We start from the raw sequence: 21,321 nt of genomic DNA, 5'->3' as shown, positions 1-21,321 counted from the left end.
TTTGCTGCCTGCAGCCATTCGGGATTCAGTTTCAATGACTCAATATTTTGAACAAAAAACGGACGAATGTCAATACAAAACAAACTAGCAAGGGCAATGATCACAAGTCAGTCGTAACGTTGCTAATGGGCTAGCGTATCTACAGTGCATTCGGAAAGTATTCAGACCCCTTGACTTATTCCACATTTTGTTGTCTTACAGCCTGAATTCAAAATGGATGAAAAATATTTATTCTCACCCATCTACAGAAAATACCCCATAATGACACTGAAAACATGTTTTTAGATTTTTTTTGGGTGAATTTATTGAAAATGAAATACAGAGGTGTGTTGGGTCATTGTCCTGTTGAAAAACAAATGATAGTCCCACTAAGCCCAAACCAGATGGGATGGTGTATCGCTGCAGAATGCTGTGGTAGCTATGCTGGTTAAGTGTGCCTTGAATTCTAAATACATCACAGACACCAGCAAAGCACCCCCACACAATAACACCTCTTCCTCCATGCTTTACGGTGGGAACCACACATGCGGAGATCATCCGTTCACCCACACCACGTCTCACAAAGACACGGCGGTTGGAACCAAAAATCTCAAATTTGGACTCCAGACCAAAGGACAAATTTCCACCGGTCTAATGTCCATTGCTCCTGTTTCTTGGCCCAAGCAAGTCTCTTCTTATTGGTGTCCTTTAGTAGTGGTTTCTTTGCAGCAATTTGACCATGAAGGCCTGATTCACACAGTCTCCTCTGAACAGTTGATGTTGACTTGAACTCTGTGAAGCATTTATTTGGGCTGCAATTTCTGAGGCTGGTAACTCTAATGAACTTATCCTCTGCAGCAGAGGTAACTCTGGGTCTTCCTTTCCTGTGGAGGTCCTCATGAGAGCCAGTTTCATCATGGTGCTTGATGGTTTTTGTGACTGCACTTGAAGAAACGTTCAAAGTTCTTGAAATGTTCTGGATTGACTGACCTTCATGTCTTAAAGTAATGATGGACTGTCGTTTCTCTTTGCTTATTTGAGCTGTTCTTGCCATAATATGGACTTGGTCTTTTACCAAATAGGGCTATCTTCTGTATACCACCCCTACCTTGTCACAACACAACTGATTCGCTCAAACGCATTAAGAAGGAAAGAAATTCCACAAATTAACTTTTAAGAAGGCACACCTGTTAATTGAAATGCATTCCAGGTGACTACCTCATGAAGCTGGTTGAGAGAATGCCAAGAGTGTGCAAAGCTGTCATCAATGCAAAGGGTGGCTATTTGAAGAATCTCAAATATAAAATATATTTTGATTTGTTTAACACTTTTATTGGTTACTACATGATTCCATATGTGTTATTTCGTAGTTTTGATGTCTTCACTATTATTCTACAATGTAGAAAATAAAGAAAAATCCTTGAATGAGTAGGTGTGTCCAAACTTTTGACTGGTAGTGTACATGCCAATGATTTTGTTTAGCAACGTGGAATGAATAGAATGAACTACTGGGTCAAAACATGAGAATATAATTAACGACCAGTCTGTTTGGCAAACCCGGGAATTATCGTAAGGGTTGTTTCCCTTGGCTTTGCCGCTGACTTAACAGCCCTTAGTTCGGAGTTATTTACACCATAATCCCCAGGTTTTCATGCCTTTATTGCTAAAATATCTGTGTGTGTGTGTTTTCTAATGATGTGTATTTAACTCTCTGTGTGTAGGTCTCCCCCGGCTGCTCTGATGACCCTCCTCTCCACGTGTGAGGAGTTGTGTGAGAGCATCATGGTCGGAGTGTGTGTAGGCGAGTATGCAGTGGTTCAGCCTCTGTCTGTGGAGTACTGCTGTATACTGGCTTACCTGCTGGCCTGGAAACTACTGCTGTCCTTCTTCAAGGCTTCTCCCTCTCACGTAAGTCTACTGCCGTGAATTAATTAATGACAGTTAATTGGCAACCCATCCCTAAACGGATTAATTGACACACAAACAAATGTTACAATAATTCGCTGTGGTAATTCAGTAATAATTATTTCCGGTGTTCTGTGCGGTGCACACCGCATAAAGAGTGACAAATAAATCGGAAGTCGGACGTTTACATACACCGTAGCCAAATACATTTAAACTCAGTTTTTCACAATTCCTGACATTTAATCCTAGTAAAAATTCCCTGTCTTAGGTCAGTTAGGATCACCACTTTATTTTAAGAATGTGAAATGTCAGAATAATAGTAGAATGATTTATTTCAGCTTTTATTTCTTTCATCACATTCCCAGTGGGTCAGAAGTTACACTCAATTAGTATTTGGTAGCATTGCCTTTAAATTGTTTAACTTGGGTCAAACGTTTCGGGTAGCCTTCCACAAGCATCCCACAATAAGTTGGGTTAATTTTGGCCCATTCCTCCTGACAGAGCTGGTGTAACTGAGTCAGGTTTGTAAGCCTCCTTGCTCGCACACGCTTTTTCAGTTCTCCCCACAAATTTTATATAGGATTGAGGTCAGGGCTTTGTGATGGCCACTCCAATACCTTGACTTTGTTGTCCTTAAGCCATTTTGCCACAACTTTGGAAGTATGCTTGGGGTCATTGTCCATTTGGAAGACCCATTTGCGACCAAGCTTTAACTTCCTGACTGATGTCTTGAGATGTTGCTTCAAAATATCCACATAATTTTCCTTCCTCATGATGCCATCTATTTTGTGAAGTGCACCAGTCCCTCCTGCAGCAAAGCACCCCCACAGCATGATGCTGTCACCCCCGTGCTTCACGGTTGGGATGGTGTTCTTCTGCTTGCAAGCGACCCCCTTTTTCCTCCATCTTCAGAAGGTCCTTTGCTGTTGTTCTGGGATTGATTTGCACTTTTCGCACCAAAGTATGTTCATCTCTAGGAGACAGAACGTGTCTCCTTCCTGAGCGGTATGACGGCTGCGTGGTCCCATGGTGTTTATACTTGCGTACTATTGTTTGCACAGATGAACGTGGTACCTTCAGGCATTTGGAAATTGCTCCCAAGGATGAACCAGACTTGTGGAGGTCTACAAATTGTTTTCTGAGGTCTTGGCTGATTTTATTTTGATTTTCCCATGATGTCACGCAAAGAGGCACTGAGTTTTAAGGTAGGCCTTGAAATACATCCACAGGTACATCTCCAATTGTCTCAAATGATGTCAATTAGCCTATCAGAAGCTTCTAAAGCCATGACATCATTTTCTGGAATTTTCCAAGCTGTTTAAAGGCACAGTCAACTTAGTGTATGTAAACCTCTGACCCACTGGAATTGTGATACAGTGAATTATAAGTGAAATAATCTGTCAGTAAACAATTGTTGGAGAAATTACTTGTGTCATGCACAAAGTAGATGTCCTAACCGACTTGCCAAAACTATAGTCTGTTAACAAGAAATTTGTGGAGTGGTTGAAAAATGAGTTTTAGTGACTCCAACCGAAGTGTATGTAAACTTCCGACTTCAACTGTATATACATATGTACCATTTGCTGTATAGGAGCTAACTATATTATAAGTTAATTATATAATAATAATAATAATATGCCATTTAGCAGACACTTTTATCCAAAGCGACTTACAGTCATGCGTGCCTACATTTTTGTGTATGGGTGGTCCCGGGGATTGAACCCACTACCTTAGCGTTACAAGCGCCGTGCTCTACCAGCTGAGCTAGCCCTTTTCTTTTATTCCAGGCTTTATCTAAATATTCCAAAAACTGAAATACACAACGGACAAAAAAACATTTTAGTTTCTCCTCATGGCTCAGCTACATAATGCCAGGGTATATCTGGTGGTCTGTCTCCTCAGCCACATAATGCCAGCGTATATCTGGTGGTCTGTCTCCTCAGCCACATAATGCCAGGGTATATCTGGTGGTCTGTCTCCTCAGCTACATAATGCCAGGGTATATCTGGTGGTCTGTCTCCTCAGCCACATAATGCCAGGGTATATCTGGTGGTCTGTCTCCTCAGCCACATAATGCCAGGGTATATCTGGTGGTCTGTCTCCTCAGCTACATAATGCCAGGGTATATCTGGTGGTCTGTCTCCTCATGGCTCAGCTACATAATGCAGCGCCTGTTCTCACCACTGTGTAGGTTCCTACAGTAGTCCATACATTTTAGCGGTTAGGTGTTGCTGTTATTTCCGTTCAAGGTAGCTAACCAGCTACGTCTATAACTAGGCTAGCTAACCAGCTAGGTCTATAGCTAGGCTAGCTAACCAGCTACGTCTATAGCTAGGCTAGCTAACCAGCTAAGTCTATAGCTAGGCTAGCTAACCAGCTAAGTCTATAGCTAGGCTAGCTAACCAGCTAACTCGCCAAGTATTCCCCAACAGGTCTATCTGTTGACTTGTCTTTCACCCTCACTGTAGTCAGACTTCGGCTGCCTATATTTACAGGCCTTACAATTTACAAACTTTACAATTTAAATTTAAAAAAGTTTGACAGAGTTTGGTCAGGGTTTGGGTCAATTCCATTTAAATTCCAGTCAATTCAGGAAGTAAACTGAAATTCCAATGCTTTTCAATGAAGAAAATGCGGAATTGGAATGTTGTTTACTCTCTGAATTAACTGGAATTCAAATGGAATTCTAATAAAATTGCATTGTATTTGTCACATGCTACGTAAACAACAAGGTGTAGACGAACAGTGAAATGCTGACTTACAGGTCCTTCCCAACAATACAGAGAGATAAAAAAAAAGAGAAAAAAAAGGAAAGTATTAACACAAGGAATAAATACACAATGAGTAACGATAACCTGGCTATAAACATGAGGGTACCAGTACCGAGTCGATGTGCAGGGGGTAATTGAGGTAGATGTGTACATATAGGTAGGATTAATCCCAACCCTGGAGTGAGGGTCGTATTATTCCACCTTCTCCTCTTGAAATCCGTAAAAACTTCAACTAGCGGTCAATTGCCTTTTTCCTAATTTCTCCCCCCTCTCAAAGCTCATTGCAGGAGAGGATCCAAGGCCCTTTCTTTCTGAACTCCGTTGAGCTTTTTGAGAGGGGAGGAATGAGGATACAAGGACAAAGGAAGGATTACTGTGTCAGTCTCTACTCTCTCTCTGCCTAAAGAAGAGTTCTATGCTGACCTGTGTGTTCTCTCTCCAGCTGCGTGTCCAGTTCTCTCTCCAGCTGCGTGTCCAGTTCTCTCTCCAGCTGCGTGTCCAGTTCTCTCTCTTCCTAAAGAAGGGTTCTATGCTGACCTGTCTGTTCTCTCTCCAGCTGCGTGTCCAGTTCTCTCTCCAGCTGCGTGTCCAGTTCTCTCTCCAGCTGCGTGTCCAGTTCTCTCTCCAGCTGCGTGTCCAGTTCTCTCTCCAGCTGCGTGTCCAGTTCTCTCTCTACCTAAAGAAGGGTTCTATGCTGACCTGTGTGTTCTCTCTCCAGCTGCGTGTCCAGTTCTCTCTCCAGCTGCGTGTCCAGTTCTCTCTCCAGCTGCGTGTCCAGTTCTCTCTCCAGCTGCGTGTCCAGTTCTCTCTCCAGCTGCGTGTCCAGTTCTCTCTCCAGCTGCGTGTCCAGTTCTCTCTCCAGCTGCGTGTCCAGTTCTCTCTCCAGCTGCGTGTCCAGTTCTCTCTCTACCTAAAGAAGGGTTCTATGCTGACCTGTGTGTTCTCTCTCCTGCTGCGTGTCCAGTTCTCTCTCTACCTAAAGAAGGGTTCTATGCTGACCTGTGTGTTCTCTCTCCAGCTGCGTGTCCAGTTCTCTCTCCAGCTGCGTGTCCAGTTCTCTCTCCAGCTGCGTGTCCAGTACTCTCTCTACCTAAAGAAGGGTTCTATGCTGACCTGTGTGTTCTCTCTCCAGCTGCGTGTCCAGTTCTCTCTCTACCTAAAGAAGGGTTCTATACTGACCTGTGTGTTCTCTCTCCAGCTGCGTGTCCAGTACTCTCTCTACCTAAAGAAGTCCCTCCACAAGCTCCTCCTCCACCTGTTCAGACTGATGCCTGAAAACCCCACCTACACCGGCCAGGGGGCGGAGCCTGTCACCAAGGAGACAAAGACATTCTTCACAGAGAGCCTCTCTCTGGACGTCAACAGTGGGTAGCATACACGGACACACATAGCATGCACACACACTCACGAACACACACACGTCTGTCTCTAATGCGGCTGTCTTTTCTCTGTCGCTCTCCCTCTCTCTGCAGAGTCTTCTGGTATCCAGTATGAGCTCCCCCACCTGGCGTGTTGTGTGTACTACAGTGCAGTACAGGACCTGCCTGCCATGGTTAGGTTGTGGTGGACCAGTCAGGAGAAGAGAGTTAGCCACACGGTGGATAAGTTCACAGGACGATACGTCTCGCCTGTCCTCTCTGCTCAGGAGATCTCCTCTGTACACGCCAGCACACAGACCTTCGACAGCATGACCGTGAGTAGAGAAGGGAGGATGGATGTGTGTGTGTGGGGTAGGGGGGGGAGCCTTCATACCCCTTGATTTATTCCACATTTTGCTTTTACAGCCTGAATTCAAAATGGATTAAATTGATTCCACTAAGGGACAGTTTAGTCCAGGGGATGAGCACGCTCTTCCACTAAGGGACAGTTTAGTCCAGGGGATGAGCACGCTCTTCCACAAAGGGACAGTTTAGTCTAGGGGGTGAGCACGCTCTTCCACTAAGGGACAGTTTAGTCCAGGGGATGAGCACGCTCTTCCACTAAGGGACAGTTTAGTCTAGGGGGTGAGCACGCTCTTCCACGAAGGGGACAGTTTAGTCCTTTTCTGAGTCAAGATCCCTTTCTGAGTCCAAAAGCAAGCCGAGATCTACCGTTCAGAGATATCTTTTTTTACATGACTTTAAAAAGCCATTAACCTAGACAAAACAGTTCTGTAGCCATGAGGTTTGTGCAGTAGGCTATAGGGCCAAAACATTATCACTACATATCGGCTACGCTTGAATTGTCCTGCCAATGTTGTTCTTCTCAGAGCATTTTGAAATTATATTTCAGAATTGTAGGTATATGATCACACTGGTAATAGATCATTTGTTGTATTACTTGTGAGGCACAGCTGAGTGAGTGTAATAATTTATATATTTTTATTTTACTGGACTGATGGCCTGCATCTGATTGTCAGTGAGGGGGAATAGAACAGCGGTGAGGCTGCATCTCACCCGGCTCACCGTCCCTCCAATCTCCCTCCCTCTGCTGAGAAAAGGGGACACAGTCTTCCAGCTGATTGCAAAACTCAAGTCGCACAGCATTACTTCTGCCTCATGCACTAATTCATGTTGGTACTCCTATGACCAGAGAAAGTGAAATATTCCTTGTTGAACAAGTGTTGACAGTGCTGAATAACAATGTTTTTTTGCTGTATTCATTGACTCTCTCTAGTCATGGTTTTAAAAGTTTTGAACTCTCACAGTATTAGTGATGGGTCGTTCGCGAACGAACGGCTCTTTTGGAACGGATCTTTTTGTGAACGTCGGGAACCTGATCGCATCGGTGAATGAGCCGTTCATTTGGCTCGCTGATTTGCATACTGCTACTACTGCTATTTGAGCTCAAAACAACGTTTTTCTGCAGATAAGTTACAAAATAATTCTCTAAAGAGGGTGAATCCTCACTGCAGAAACAGTAAATAGTGGGGAGAGCAGGCCATCTAATAATTTGGCGAGGTAAAAATGTATTTGAACATGCATTTCATGATCTGACATAAAGGTAGCCTACCTTTTTGGGCTTTACATTGGAGTTTTTAGCAATTTTTTCATGGTTCTAGGTCGTTAAAAAAATCATGTTTTTACAAAGAGCCGTTTGGGATCCAAATGAGACGTCTCTTTTACGTGAACAGAGCTAAAGTAGCCGGCTCACCGAAAAGAGTGCCCATCACTACACAGTATCGACTTTGCTGTTGCTCGACCACGAGACTCTTGCGATCAGTCTGCGTGGTCAATGCAGCACACGTGACAATGTTGACGACAACAATGCTGTTTTCACTTTGCTTCTTAATATAAATCCACTAGCGTTCTACAATGACACTATTCGTTTGTGTTTCTTACATCTGCAAATAGCTAGTTTTCTCTTTTCTTAGCAAGTTGTGGCTAAATCGTGTTAGCCGCTAATGCTAATCGCTAGCTATCTAATAAATGTAGCTAGCTATACAGTCTGATACCAGTGATTTTGTAGGCCTAAATCAGCACGTTTGTGCAACAGTATCTTCTAAACCAAAGAGGATTAGGTGAATGAATATGTTAGCTACATGAAGTAGATAAGAGAGAACATTTTAACGTAGCCAAAGATTATAGGGTCCCCTAGGAAACACTGACCAACACTTTGGTTCCTACCCTGTCATAAATAACTGCTCCCTGGAATTTTCATTCGTTGTCATGTCAAACAACACTGCATTCAAAGTGCCCACTATTATATTCTAACTACGGAATTATCATAATCATTCTATTTCCATGATTCCAACAGTTCACCCAAGTGTTTTGATCTAAATCGCAAGTCAAATCGTAATTGCAACGTTTGGTTAAAAATAAGGCCCATATCGTACAGCCCTACGTGGCAGTGTGGAAATTATCTCAAATTAGTGCAGGAAATACAGACATTTATTTTTGGTTGAAGTTTAGTTGAACAGTATAAAACAAATCAGAATGAAAAAAAATACATTAAATTCAATCACTTAGAATGTATGTTGCCACTATAGGATCACGCACTGCTCATAAAGCAAATGTAGAACTTGTATTATTCAAAAACATCAAATACAGTCAATTTGGAAAATACTGTGATATGATATTTTGGCCATATCGTCCAGGCCCTACCTATGGTTCCGAGGAAACTGTGCAGTCACGGTGTTCTGAGCAGCCAGCGGTAGACCTATAGGTGCACTTGATTTGCTCTCTGGGCCTGCCGGGGTATGCTGAGTTCTACCTTCAGACACATGAAATGGTTCAAAATGGGAACACTTTTCCTTCCCGGCGCCAGGGCTGCTGAATCAAGTGCACCTACCGCCAACAGCGCTAAACGAAAGCAAAAAAATAGGAACACAAGGCTTTTATCGTTGCTGTTTTTTTACAGGAATGTTTGGTGATTGACTACGAATGCATTGGAGATCGAGCTAGTGGATAGACCAGGGTTCTTCAATTCCGGTCCTGGAGGGTCGAAACACTTCTGTCACATGATCTCAGTATATCCATCAGACGTGTTGCTGTGCGTTTTGTTGCTGTGCGTTTTTGCTGCCAACTTTACTTTATTTTGCTAGCTGACAACTTTATGTTTTTTTTGTTTTGTTTTGTTTTTAATTACCGTTTATATTTTTAGTTTTTCCATCGCAACTTTTTTCCCTCATTCAACTTTTTCACTCCGGACGCTTTATCTGGACATGGTTCGTCAACATCTTCAACAGCCGAAGCTAAGTAGTAACATTAACATGATGTCTTCTAATTGCAGTCGCTGTACTCATAATATACAGGAGAACGATCGCCTTACGGCGAGAATAGCTGTGCTACAAGCCCAGCTTCAGACGCAATCGTTAGGCAAGGGTAATTTCAGTGTAGGAAAGGAAGAAACAGCGTCTGTGCCACCAGTAAGTACAGATAGTAACGTTAGTATAAATCCCCCGCACAGTCCCCGCGGCCGGACAACTTTCTCATGGCTTCTGGAGGGAAATACTGTTGGAATGCTCAACCGGTGTCGCTCATTCAGCCGACAGAAACTTTCAACCGGTTTTCCCCATTATGTAGCGAGTCGGAGTCTGAGTCTGAGTCTTCTCTTGTCTCTACTCCTCCCGTTACGGGGTCTGAGACGTCGAAGGCTCCCACCATTAGCTCTGACAAATTGAAAACCCTAGTCATTGGCGACTCCATTACCCGCAGTATTAGACTTAAAACGAATCACCCAGCGATCATACACTGTTTACCAGGGGGCAGGGCTACCGACGTTAAGGCTAATCTAAAGATGGTGCTGGCTAAAGCTAAAACTGGCGAGTGTAGAGAGTATAGAGATATTGTTATCCACGTCGGCACCAACGATGTTAGGATGAAACAGTCAGAGGTCACCAAGTGCAACATAGCTTCAGCGTGTAAATCAGCTAGAAAGATGTGTCGGCATCGAGTAATTGTCTCTGGCCCCCTCCCAGTTAGGGGAGTGACGAGCTCTACAGCAGAGTCTCAGCACTCAATCGCTGGTTGAAAACTGTTTTCTGCCCCTCCCAAAAGATAGAATTTGTAGATAATTGGCCCTCTTTCTGGGACTCACCCACAAACAGGACCAAGCCTGACCTGCTGAGGAGTGACGGACTCCATCCTAGCTGGAGGGGTGCTCTCATCTTATCTACCAACATAGATAGGGCTCTAAATCCTCTAGCCCCACAGTGAAATAGGGTGCAGGCCAGGCAGCAGGCTGTTAGCCAACCTGCCAGCTTAGTGGAGTCTGCCAATAGCACAGTCAGTGTAGTCAGCTCAGCCATACCCATTGAGACTGTGTCTGTGCCTCGACCTAGGTTGGGCAAAACTAAACATGGCGGTGTTCGCCTTAGCAATCTTATTAGGATAAAGACCTCCTCCATTCCTGCCATTATTGAAAGAGATCGTGATACCTCACATCTCAAAATAGGGTTACTTAATGTTAGATCCCTCACTTCAAAGGCAGTCATAGTCAATGAACTAATCACTGATCATAATCTTGATGTGATTGGCCTGACTGAAACATGGCTTAAGCCTGATGAATTTACTGTGTTAAATGAGGCCTCACCTCCTGGTTACACTAGTGACCATATTCCCCGTGCATCCCGCAAAGGCGGAGGTGTTGCTAACATTTACGATAGCAAATTTCAATTTACAAAAAAAAAATGGCGTTTTTCGTCTTTTGAGCTTCTAGTCATGAAATCTATGCAGCCTACTCAATCACTTTTTATAGCTACTGTTTACAGGCCTCCTGGGCCATATACAGCGTTCCTCTCTGAGTTTCCTGAATTCCTATCAGACCTTGTAGTCATAGCAGATCATATTCTAATTTTTGGTGATTTTAATATTCACAGGTTCTGAATTAGCCCCTGATTAGAAGGAGAGGATGAAAAACAGAGGTGTTTCGGCCCTCCAGGACCGGAATTGAAGAACCCTGGGGATAGACCATATGGTTTAGGAGAAAATATAAATGAATGAAAAAAGCATCTTATCAACAATGGCATTAATTTCAAGTATCTCTGAAACACTTCCAACTGTTGCCTTCACAACTGACACCAGTTTGGCCACAAAACATTTACAACAAAGACATATTGACATTGTAAAATATATATGTGTGTAAAAAAAATATGCTGATACCCTCGTTAGACACCAACGGCATTCACTAAATTGATGGAATTATTCTATTTTTAGTTAAAAATCATCTTATTTGATTATTTTATATATTTTACATGTGTTAAGTACAGAAGAGTATAAGGGCCAATGGAAGATAAATAAATGGTACAAAAAATGTGCCAATATCTGGAGAAAAAAATTAACATAAAACAGGTGTGAATGAAGTGCCAATATTTCAAGAATAACGTCTACATTTTGATTATAAATTCGCAGTTATAGTTCAAGATTAATGTAGGGGGTTTGGTCATGAATTGCATGCCTCCCTGTTGCTGTGTCCACCACCGTTGAAATGCCTGAGGTAGATGGCCTGGTCAAACTATATTTTAGAATTTGGCTTTAGTAACAAGGAAATCCTTGCTCTTTTAGCACATACAAATACATTATTATTGTAAGTATTAGGACCTGGAAGAGGTTGTGCCACAGATTGGGTCTTTTCAGAAGGAGGAACCACACGGAGGTATTTTATCCAAGTTCCACATACAGCTGTTTTAGTAACCCTGTCAACCAGATGCAGCTGTTTTAGTAACCCTGTCAACCAGATACAGCTGTTTCAGTAACCCTGTCAACCAGATACAGCTGTTTTAGTAACCCTGTCAACCAGATGCAGCTGTTTTAGTAACCCTGTCAACCACATACAGCTGTTTTAGTAACCCTGTCAACCAGATACAGCTGTTTTAGTAACCCTGTCAACCAGATACAGCTGTTTTAGTAACCCTGTCAACCAGATACAGCTGTTTTAGTAACCCTGTCAACCAGATACAGCTGTTTTAGTAACCCTGTCAACCAGATGCAGCTGTTTTAGTAACCCTGTCAACCAGATACAGCTGTTTTAGTAACCCTGTCAACCAGATACAGCTGTTTTAGTAACCCTGATAGCTACCTACTCTGTGGATGATATCATCATAGTGGAGTTAACCTCTCTCTCTCTCTCTCTCTCTCTCTTCTCTCTCTCTCTCTTTCTCCGTCTCTCTCTGTCTCCTAGGTGAAAGCCCGTTCAGCAGCGCGGGAGGTGATAGCTACCTATTCTGTGGATGATATCATCATAGTGGAGTTAACCTCTCTCTCTTTCTCTGTCTCTCTCTGTCTCCTAGGTGAAAGCCCGTTCGGCAGCGCGGGAGGTGATAGCTACCTACTCTGTGGATGATATCTTCATAGAGCTGGTGATCCAGCTGCCTCAGAACTATCCTCTAGGCTCTATCACAGTAGAGAGTGGAAGGAGGGTGGGGGTGGCTGTACAACAGTGGAGGAACTGGATGTTACAGCTCAGTACATACCTCACTCACCAGGTAACACACACTCACCAGGTAACACACACTCACCAGGTAACACACACTCACCAGGTAACACACACTCACCAGGTAACACACACTCACCAGGTAACACACACTCACCAGGTAACACACACTCACCAGGTAACACACACTCACCAGGTAACACACACTCACCAGGTAACACACACTCACACCAGGTAACACACACACACTCACCAGGTAACAATATGATTTTGCAAAATTATAAAAAACTAAAAACGGATATCACATTTACAGAAGTATTCAGACCTTTTACTCAGTACTCTGTTGAAGCACCTTTGGTAGCGATTACAGCCTCAAGTCTTCTTGGGTATGACGCTACAAGCTTGGCACACCTGTATTTGGGGAGTTTCTCCCATTCTTCTCTGCAGATCCTCTCAAGCTCTGTCAGGTTGGATGGAGAGCGTCCCTGCACAGCTATTTTCAGGTCTCTCCAGAGATGTTCGATCGGGTTCAAGTCCGGGCTCTGGCTGGGCCACTCAAGGACATTCAGAGACTTGTCCTGAAGCCACTCCTGTGTTGTCTTGGCTGTGTGCTTAGGTTCGTTGTCCTGTTGAAAGGTGAACCTTCGCCCCAGTCTGAGGTCCTTAGCGCTCTGGAGCAGGTTTTCATCAAGGATCTCTCTGTACTTTGCTCCGTTCATCTTTCCCTCGATCCTGACTCTTCTCCCAGTCCCTGCCGCTGAAAAACTTCCCCACAGCAATGATGCTACCACCACCATGCTTTGCCGTAGGGATGGTGCCAGGTTTCTTCCAGACGTGACAATTGGCATTCAGGCCAAAGAGTTCAATCTTGGTTTCATCAGACCACAGACTCTTGTTTCTCATAGTCTGAGAAACAAGAGTTTGCCTTTTGGCAAACTCCAAGCGGGCTGTCATGTGCCTTTTACTGAGGAGTGGCTTCCGTCTGGCCACTCTACCATAAAGGCCTGATTGATGGAGTGCTGCAGAGATGGTTGTCCTTCTGGAAGGTTCTCCCATCTCCACAGAGGAACTCTAGAGCTCTGTCAGAGTGACCATCAGGTCACCTCCCTGACCAAGGCCCTTCTCCCCCGATTGCTCAGTTTGGCCGTGCGGCCAGCTCTAGGAAGAGTCTTGGTGGTTCCAAACTTCTTCCATTTAAGAATAATGGAGGCCACTGTGTCCTTCAATGTTGCAGACATTTTTTGGTACCCTTCCCCAGATCTGTGCCTCGACACAGTCCAGTCTCAGAGCTCGACGGACAAGTTCTTCGACCTCATGGCTTGTTTTTTGCTCTGACATGCACTGTCAACTGTGGGACATTATATAGACAGGTGTGTGCCTTTCCAAATCATGTCCAATCAATTGAATTTACCACAGGTGGACTCCAATCAAGTTGTAGAAACATCTCAAGGATGATCAATGGAAACAGGATGCACCTGAGCTCAATGTCGAGTCTCATAGCAAAGGGTCTGAATACTTATGTAAATGTAATATATACATATGTTTGATGCATACCTCACCTATCACCTGGCCTGTTAGAGTGGTGCCTGATACATACCTCACCTATCACCTGGCCTGTTAGAGTGGTGCCTGATACATACCTCACCTATAACCTGGCCTGTTAGAGTGGTGCCTTATACATACCTCACCTATCACCTGGCCTGTTAGAGTGGTGCCTGATACATACCTCACCTATCACCTGGCCTGTTGGAGTGGTGCCTGATACATACCTCACCTATCACCTGGCCTGTTGGAGTGGTGCCTGATACATACCTCACCTATCACCTGGCCTGTTGAGAGTGGTGCCTGATACATACCTCACCTATCACCTGGCCTGTTGAGAGTGGTGCCTGATACATACCTCACCTATCACCTGGCCTGTTAGAGTGGTGCCTGATACATACCTCACCTATCACCTGGCCTGTTAGAGTGGTGCCTGATACATACCTCACCTATCACCTGGCCTGTTAGAGTGGTGCCTGATACATACCTCACCTATCACCTGGCCTGTTAGAGTGGTGCTTGATACATACCTCACCTATCACCTGGCCTGTTAGAGCGGTGCCTGATACATACCTCACCTATCACCTGGCCTGTTAGAGCGGTGCCTGATACATACCTCACCTATCACCTGGCCTGTTAGAGTGGTGCCTGATACATACCTCACCTATCATCTGGCCTGTTAGAGCGGTGCCTGATACATACCTCACACTTGTGCTTTAAGTGTTGCGCTAACTATCATGTTCTCACTCTCTCTCTCTCTCTGTAATAATAATAATAGAACGGCAGTATAATGGAGGGCCTGACGCTGTGGAAGACCAACGTGGATAAGCGGTTTGAAGGAGTAGAGGACTGTATGATCTGTTTCTCTGTTATCCATGGATCCAACTACTCTCTGCCCAAGAAGGCCTGCCGCACCTGCAAGAAGAAGTTCCACTCTGCCTGTCTGGTGAGTGGCGGATATTTACACAGGACAGCGCACGCACGCACGCAAACGCACGCCACGCCACACCACACCACACCACAACACAACACACAAGCACTCATGTGCACAAACTGCAATACAAGAGAACACACTCAGAGGCATATACGCTCGTGGTCAAAAGTTTTGAGAATGACACAAATATTATTTTTTTACAAAGTCTGCTGCCTCAGTTTTTATGATGGCAATTTGCATATTCTCCAGATTGTTATGAAGAGTGATCAGATGAATTGCAATTAATTGCAAAGTCCCTCTTTATCATGACAATGAACTTAATCCCCCCCAAAAAAACATGTCCACTGCATTTCAGTCCTGCCACAAAAGGACCAGCTGACATCATGTCAGTGATTCTCTCGTTAACACAGGTGAGAGTGTTGACGAGGACAAGGCTGGAGATCACTCTGTCATGCTGATTGAGTTAGAATAACAGACTGGAAGCTTTAAAAGGAGGGTGGTGCTTGAAATCATTGTTCTTCCTCTGTTAACCATGGTTACCTGCAAGGAAACACGTGCCGTCATCATTGCTTTGCACAAAAAGGGCTTCACAGGCAAGAATATTGCTGCTAGTAAGATTGCACCGAAATCAACCATTTATCGGATCATCAAGAACTTCAAGGAGAGAGGTTCAATTGTTGTGAAGAAGGCTTCAGGCGCCCAAGAAAGTCCAGCAAGCGCCAGGACCGTCTCCTAAAGTTGATTCAGCTGTGAGATCGGGGCACCACCAGTGCAGAGCTTGCTCAGGAATGGCAGCAGGCAGGTGTGAGTGCATCTGCACGCACAGTGAGGCAAAGACATTTGGAGGATGGCCTGGTGTCAAGAAGGGAAGCGAGGAAGCCACTTCTCTCCAGGAAAAACATCAGGGACAGACTGATATTCTGCAAAAGGTACAGGGATTGGACTGCTGAGGACTGGGGTAAAGTCATTTTCTCTGATGAATCCCCTTTCTGATTGTTTGGGCCATCCGGAAAAAAAGCTTGTCTGGAGAAGACAAGGTGAACGCTACCATCAGTCATGTGTCATGCCAACAGTAAAGCATCCTGAGACCATTCATGTGTGGGGTTGCTTCTCAGCCAAGGGAGTGGGCTCACTCACAATTTTGCCTAAGAACACAGCCATGAATAAAGAATGGGACCAACACATCCTCCGAGAGCAACTTCTCCCAACCATCCAGGAACAGTTTGGTGATGAACAATGCCTTTTCCAGCATGATGGAGCACCTTGCCATAAGGCAAAAGTGATAACTAAGTGGCTCGGGGAACAAAACATCGACATTTTGGGTCCATGGCCAGGAAACTCCCCAGACCTTAATCCCATTGAGAACTTGTGGTCAATCCTCAAGAGGCGGCTGGACAAACAAAAACCCACAAATTCTGACAAACTCCAAGCATTGATTATGCAAGAATGGGCTGCCATCAGTCAGGATGTGGCCCAGAAGTTAATTGACAGCATGCCAGGGCGGATTGCAGAGGTCTTGAAAAAGGGTCACTGCAAATATTGACTCTTTGCATAAACTTAATGTAATTGTCAATAAAAGCCTTTGACACTTATGGAATGCTTGTAATTATACTTCAGTATACCATAGTAACATCTGACAAAAATATCTACAAACACTGAAGCAGCAAACTTTGTGAAGACCAATACTTGTGTCATTCTCAAAACTTTTGACCACGACTGTAGGTTATCACACACAAACTCACACTCATTGTCATGTTACTCACGCTGTCTCTTATCTCTCCCCTCCTCTCCAGTACAAGTGGTTTACTTCTAGCAACAAGTCCACCTGCCCCCTGTGTAGAGAGACCTTCTTCTAGCAATAAGTCCACCTGCCCCCTGTGTAGAGAGACCTTCTTCTAGCAACAAGTCCACCTGCCCCCTGTGTAGAGAGACCTTCTTCTAGCAACAAGTCCACCTGCCCCCTGTGTAGAGAGACCTTCTTCTAGCAACAAGTCCACCTGCCCCCTGTGTAGAGACCTTCTTCTAGCAACAAGTCCACCTGCCCCCTGTGTAGAGACCTTCTTCTAGCAACAAGTCCACCTGCCCCCTGTGGAGAGAGACCACCTTCTAGCAACAAGTCCACCTGCCCCCTGTGTAGAGAGACCTTCTTCTAGCAACAAGTCCACCTGCCCCCTGTGTAGAGAAGACCACCTTCTAGCAACAAGTCCACCTGCCCCCTGTGTAGAGAGACCCTAACCGAAACTACGTTGCTATGGATGCAGGGAGACAGTTTGGTTGTATATTTGGACGCATCTCTCACCACAACCTTTTAGATCAGTGCTTCTCAACTGTTTTTTTTTCCTCGGGACCCAAATTGAAGCAGGTTCTCTGTCGCGATCCAATATTCACATTGTGATTTTTTTTTTTTTGTTGCCAAAATGCAATTTGGAAAACTCTTTTTAATACTATTTTGACAGTAAATGTAGCAATTATATTAGACAAGGGAACAACATTCCCACCTTTTTCATTTGTCATTAATTCCATATTGCTCATAATCTTGATGAAGAATGTTGGCAAGCTCACTTGTTTGAGACCACACAATCTGCTAATTAGCGCTGCTAATCACTCTATATTGAAAATACTGTGATTGAAAGAAAAGTCATTTTCGGGAATAAGGGATTTAAATGTTGGTTAATGATAATATTTTCCACACGTTCTACCTGGTATTAGTCCCAATAATTATTTACTTTTCTTTTCACTGACACCTGCGACCCACTCAAAACCTTTTGGGTTGCGACCCACCAGTTGAGAACCACTGCTTTAGATGCTGTTTTCACACCGGTTGTAACTCGGGATAAGAGTTCACTAGTAAAGATATATTTTAGATGTCCATAATGTTCACGTCCAGTAGCTTTAATGAGTTCCAAAGAGCCAGGATTGGTCAGCGCTGGTGGTGACATCAGAGCAGGAGGACACTTGCACAGATGAGTTGAGTTCCTGCCCGACCTAGATTGCTGACGCGTGCCAGATCTCACGTCGGCAGGATATGCGTTTAACATATCAGCTGACCACATCATATGTTATAGCAATCTGAAATGGGGGACTGCACAGTCGATTTGATGTGGCGCGCAACCATTGGTTGATGCAAATGCAACGCCTGCGCTTCTAGTCGGGCGGGGAACCCGAGCAGAACGTTGAGGAGTCTGAATGATGCAATCAACTCACTTCTTAATTTGGTGTGATTGACAGAGAGCAGTGACTTAATATACAGACTGATTAACACACAGTTGATTATTTTAGAAAAATAATTTTATAAATCAAGTACTTCAATCTCTCTACTAATGATGACCAAGACAGTATTACTTGATTTGTATTTTAACACACAGTATAACACAAGAGGGAGAACTGTAGCCTGATACCAGATCCTGTTTGTGCTCTTGCCAACTCCATTGCTCATTGTCAAGCCAAACATGACAGAGTGACAAGGAGTTGGCATGACAGCACAGACTGGCACTCGGGATAGTGGATCAGGTCTTTATTCTAGCCTGTTGATGTGGTTCAGAGTGAATGTCTCCCATCCCTCGGTCTGTCTGGTGTAATCAGACCGTTCTTATGGTGTTGAAATGATGAATCATAAATCCACTAAGGACAGTCAACTCTGGCTCTGTGTGTCTTTTTCCATCTGTCTCCAGCTGTTTCCCCCCCGACACAAATCACCTATTTTGACTACTTTCCCAACAAGTCAGACACAAACCTAGTGTATGTATCTGCTATTAGAACAGATATAGTCCAGAGACGCAGCTGTTTCAGTCACCCTGTCAACCAGATACAGCTGTTTTAGTAACCCTGTCAACTAGACGCAGCTGTTTCAGTAACCCTGTCAACTAGACGCAGCTGTTTTAGTAACCCTGTCAACTAGACGCAGCTGTCTGTTTTAGTAACCCTGTCAACTAGACGCAGCTGTTTTAGTAACCCTGTCAACTAGACGCAGCTGTTTTAGTAACCCTGTCAACTAGACGCAGCTGTTTTAGTAACCCTGTCAACTAGACGCAGCTGTTTTAGTAACCCTGTCAACTAGACGCAGCTGTTTTAGTAACCCTGTCAACTAGACGCAGCTGTTTTAGTAACCCTGTCAACTAGACGCAGCTGTTTTAGTAACCCTGTCAACCAGATACAGCTGTTTTAGTCACCCTGTCAACCAGATACAGCTGTTTTAGTCACCCTGTCAACCAGATACAGCTGTTTTAGTAACCCTGTCAATTAGACGCAGCTGTTTTAGTAACCCTGTCAACTAGACGCAGCTGTTTTAGTAACCCTGTCAACTAGACGCAGCTGTTTTAGTAACCCTGTCAACTAGACGCAGCTGTTTCAGTAACCCTGTCAACTAGACGCAGCTGTTTTAGTAACCCTGTCAACTAGACGCAGCTGTTTTAGTAACCCTGTCAACTAGACGCAGCTGTCTGTTTTAGTAACCCTGTCAACTAGACGCAGCTGTTTTAGTAACCCTGTCAACTAGACGCAGCTGTTTTAGTAACCCTGTCAACTAGACGCAGCTGTTTTAGTAACCCTGTCAACTAGACGCAGCTGTTTTAGTAACCCTGCCAACTAGACGCAGCTGTTTTAGTAACCCTGCCAACTAGACGCAGCTGTTTTAGTAACCCTGTCAACTAGACGCAGCTGTTTTAGTAAACCTGTCAACCACATACGCTGTTTTAGTAACCCTGTCAACCACATACAGCTGTTTTAGTAACCCTGTCAACCACATACAGCTGTTTTAGTAACCCTGTCAACCAGATACAGCTGTTTTAGTAACCCTCAACCAGATACAGCTGTTTTAGTAACCCTGTCAACCAGATACAGCTGTTTTAGTAACCCTCAACCAGATACAGCTGTTTTAGTAACCCTGTCAACCAGATACAGCTGTTTTAGTAACCCTGTCAACCACATACAGCTGTTTTAGTAACCCTGTCAACCACATACAGCTGTTTTAGTAACCCTGTCAACCACATACAGCTGTTTTAGTAACCCTGTCAACCACATACAGCTGTTTTAGTAACCCTGTCAACCACATACAGCTGTTTTAGTAACCCTGTCAACCAGATACAGCTGTTTCAGTAACCCTCAACCAGATACAGCTGTTTCAGTAACCCTGTCATAATAATAATATAATATGCCATTTAGCAGACGCTTTTATCCAAAGCGACTTACAGTCATGCGTGCATACATTTTTGTGTATGGGTGGTCCCGGGGATCGAACCCACTACCCTGGCGTTACAAGCGCCGTGCTCTACCAGCTGAGCTACAGAGGACCACGTCAAACACATACAGCTGTTTCAGTAACCCTCAACCAGATACAGCTGTTTTAGTAACCCTGTCAAACACATACAGCTGTTTTAGTAACCCTGTCAACCACATACAGCTGTTTTAGTAACCCTGTCAAACACATACAGCTGTTTCAGTAACCCTGTCAACCACATACAGCTGTTTTAGTAACCCTGTCAACCAGATACAGCTGTTTTAGTAACCCTGTCAACCAGATACAGCTGTTTTAGTAACCCTGTCAACCACATACAGCTGTTTTAGTAACCCTGTCAACCAGATACAGCTGTTTTAGTAACCCTGTCAACCACATACAGCTGTTTTAGTAACCCTGTCAACTAGTTTCTCTCAACTTTTAGAAACAACTGAAATTTGAACCACTTTCCCGAGAACTTAGACAAAAACTAGAGTGAAGAATCATTGTTTTTCTAGTTAGTCTAGTTAGTTTTCTAGTTAGTCTCCATACTCTTATCTATGATCCAATCAGTAGTAGAAGATGCATGTTGAGGAATAATCACAATGAGAAAATGTATTCACTTCTACTGGCTCTCTCTCACGCACACACACTTTCTTTCACACACACACAGACACACACACACACACACACACCCTCTCTCTCTTAAGACACACATACGGATGTCCTTTATGGTTAATGATGTGTCAGATGAGTCCGTCTGCTATAAAAGCAGCTCTTGCCAGTGCCGAAAAAATAAATAAAATAATGGATGTTTCTTTCCGTTCCGTTCAGCTGTGTGTGAGCCGGCTGACAGCTAGCCTTACTCAGACTGTTCTTTAGGGGAAAACTTTGACACCACTTTACCTTTTTGGAGGGCTAGAACTGCCTGTCACAACCTGTGGAATGCAGAATGTTAGAAGGTCTACTCTGCAAGACTGAAAAGAAAATGCATATCATTACTGCTGGTAGTGACAAGACTTCCGAAGGGCGAGAGCCCCATTCAGCTATTGAATATAGGGACAAACGACCGTACCCTTGTGACAGTTTGAAGTGAGAGCTTTGACTACATGGTGCATTATGGATTC

At 44.1% G+C, this 21,321-nt stretch overlaps 1 protein-coding gene across 1 annotated transcript in view; it reads left to right on the top strand.

Moving 5' to 3' along the window:
- ltn1 (listerin E3 ubiquitin protein ligase 1) overlaps window positions 1–18,617 on the top strand; it is a 68,249-nt gene extending 49,632 nt beyond the window's left edge. The window contains 6 exon segments of the mRNA XM_045207961.1: window positions 1,701–1,887; window positions 5,854–6,019; window positions 6,128–6,348; window positions 12,364–12,558; window positions 14,827–14,994; window positions 16,776–18,617. Of these exon segments, the coding sequence (XP_045063896.1) occupies window positions 1,701–1,887; window positions 5,854–6,019; window positions 6,128–6,348; window positions 12,364–12,558; window positions 14,827–14,994; window positions 16,776–16,838 (1,000 nt within the window). The 3' untranslated portion in view covers window positions 16,839–18,617.
- Window positions 18,618–21,321: the final 2,704 nt, after the last annotated feature.

Source organism: Coregonus clupeaformis, chromosome 27 (assembly GCF_020615455.1).
Source record: "Coregonus clupeaformis isolate EN_2021a chromosome 27, ASM2061545v1, whole genome shotgun sequence".
In the NCBI taxonomy this organism is placed as follows: domain Eukaryota; kingdom Metazoa; phylum Chordata; class Actinopteri; order Salmoniformes; family Salmonidae; genus Coregonus; species Coregonus clupeaformis.
This window is presented reverse-complemented; position numbering and strand designations above follow the sequence as displayed.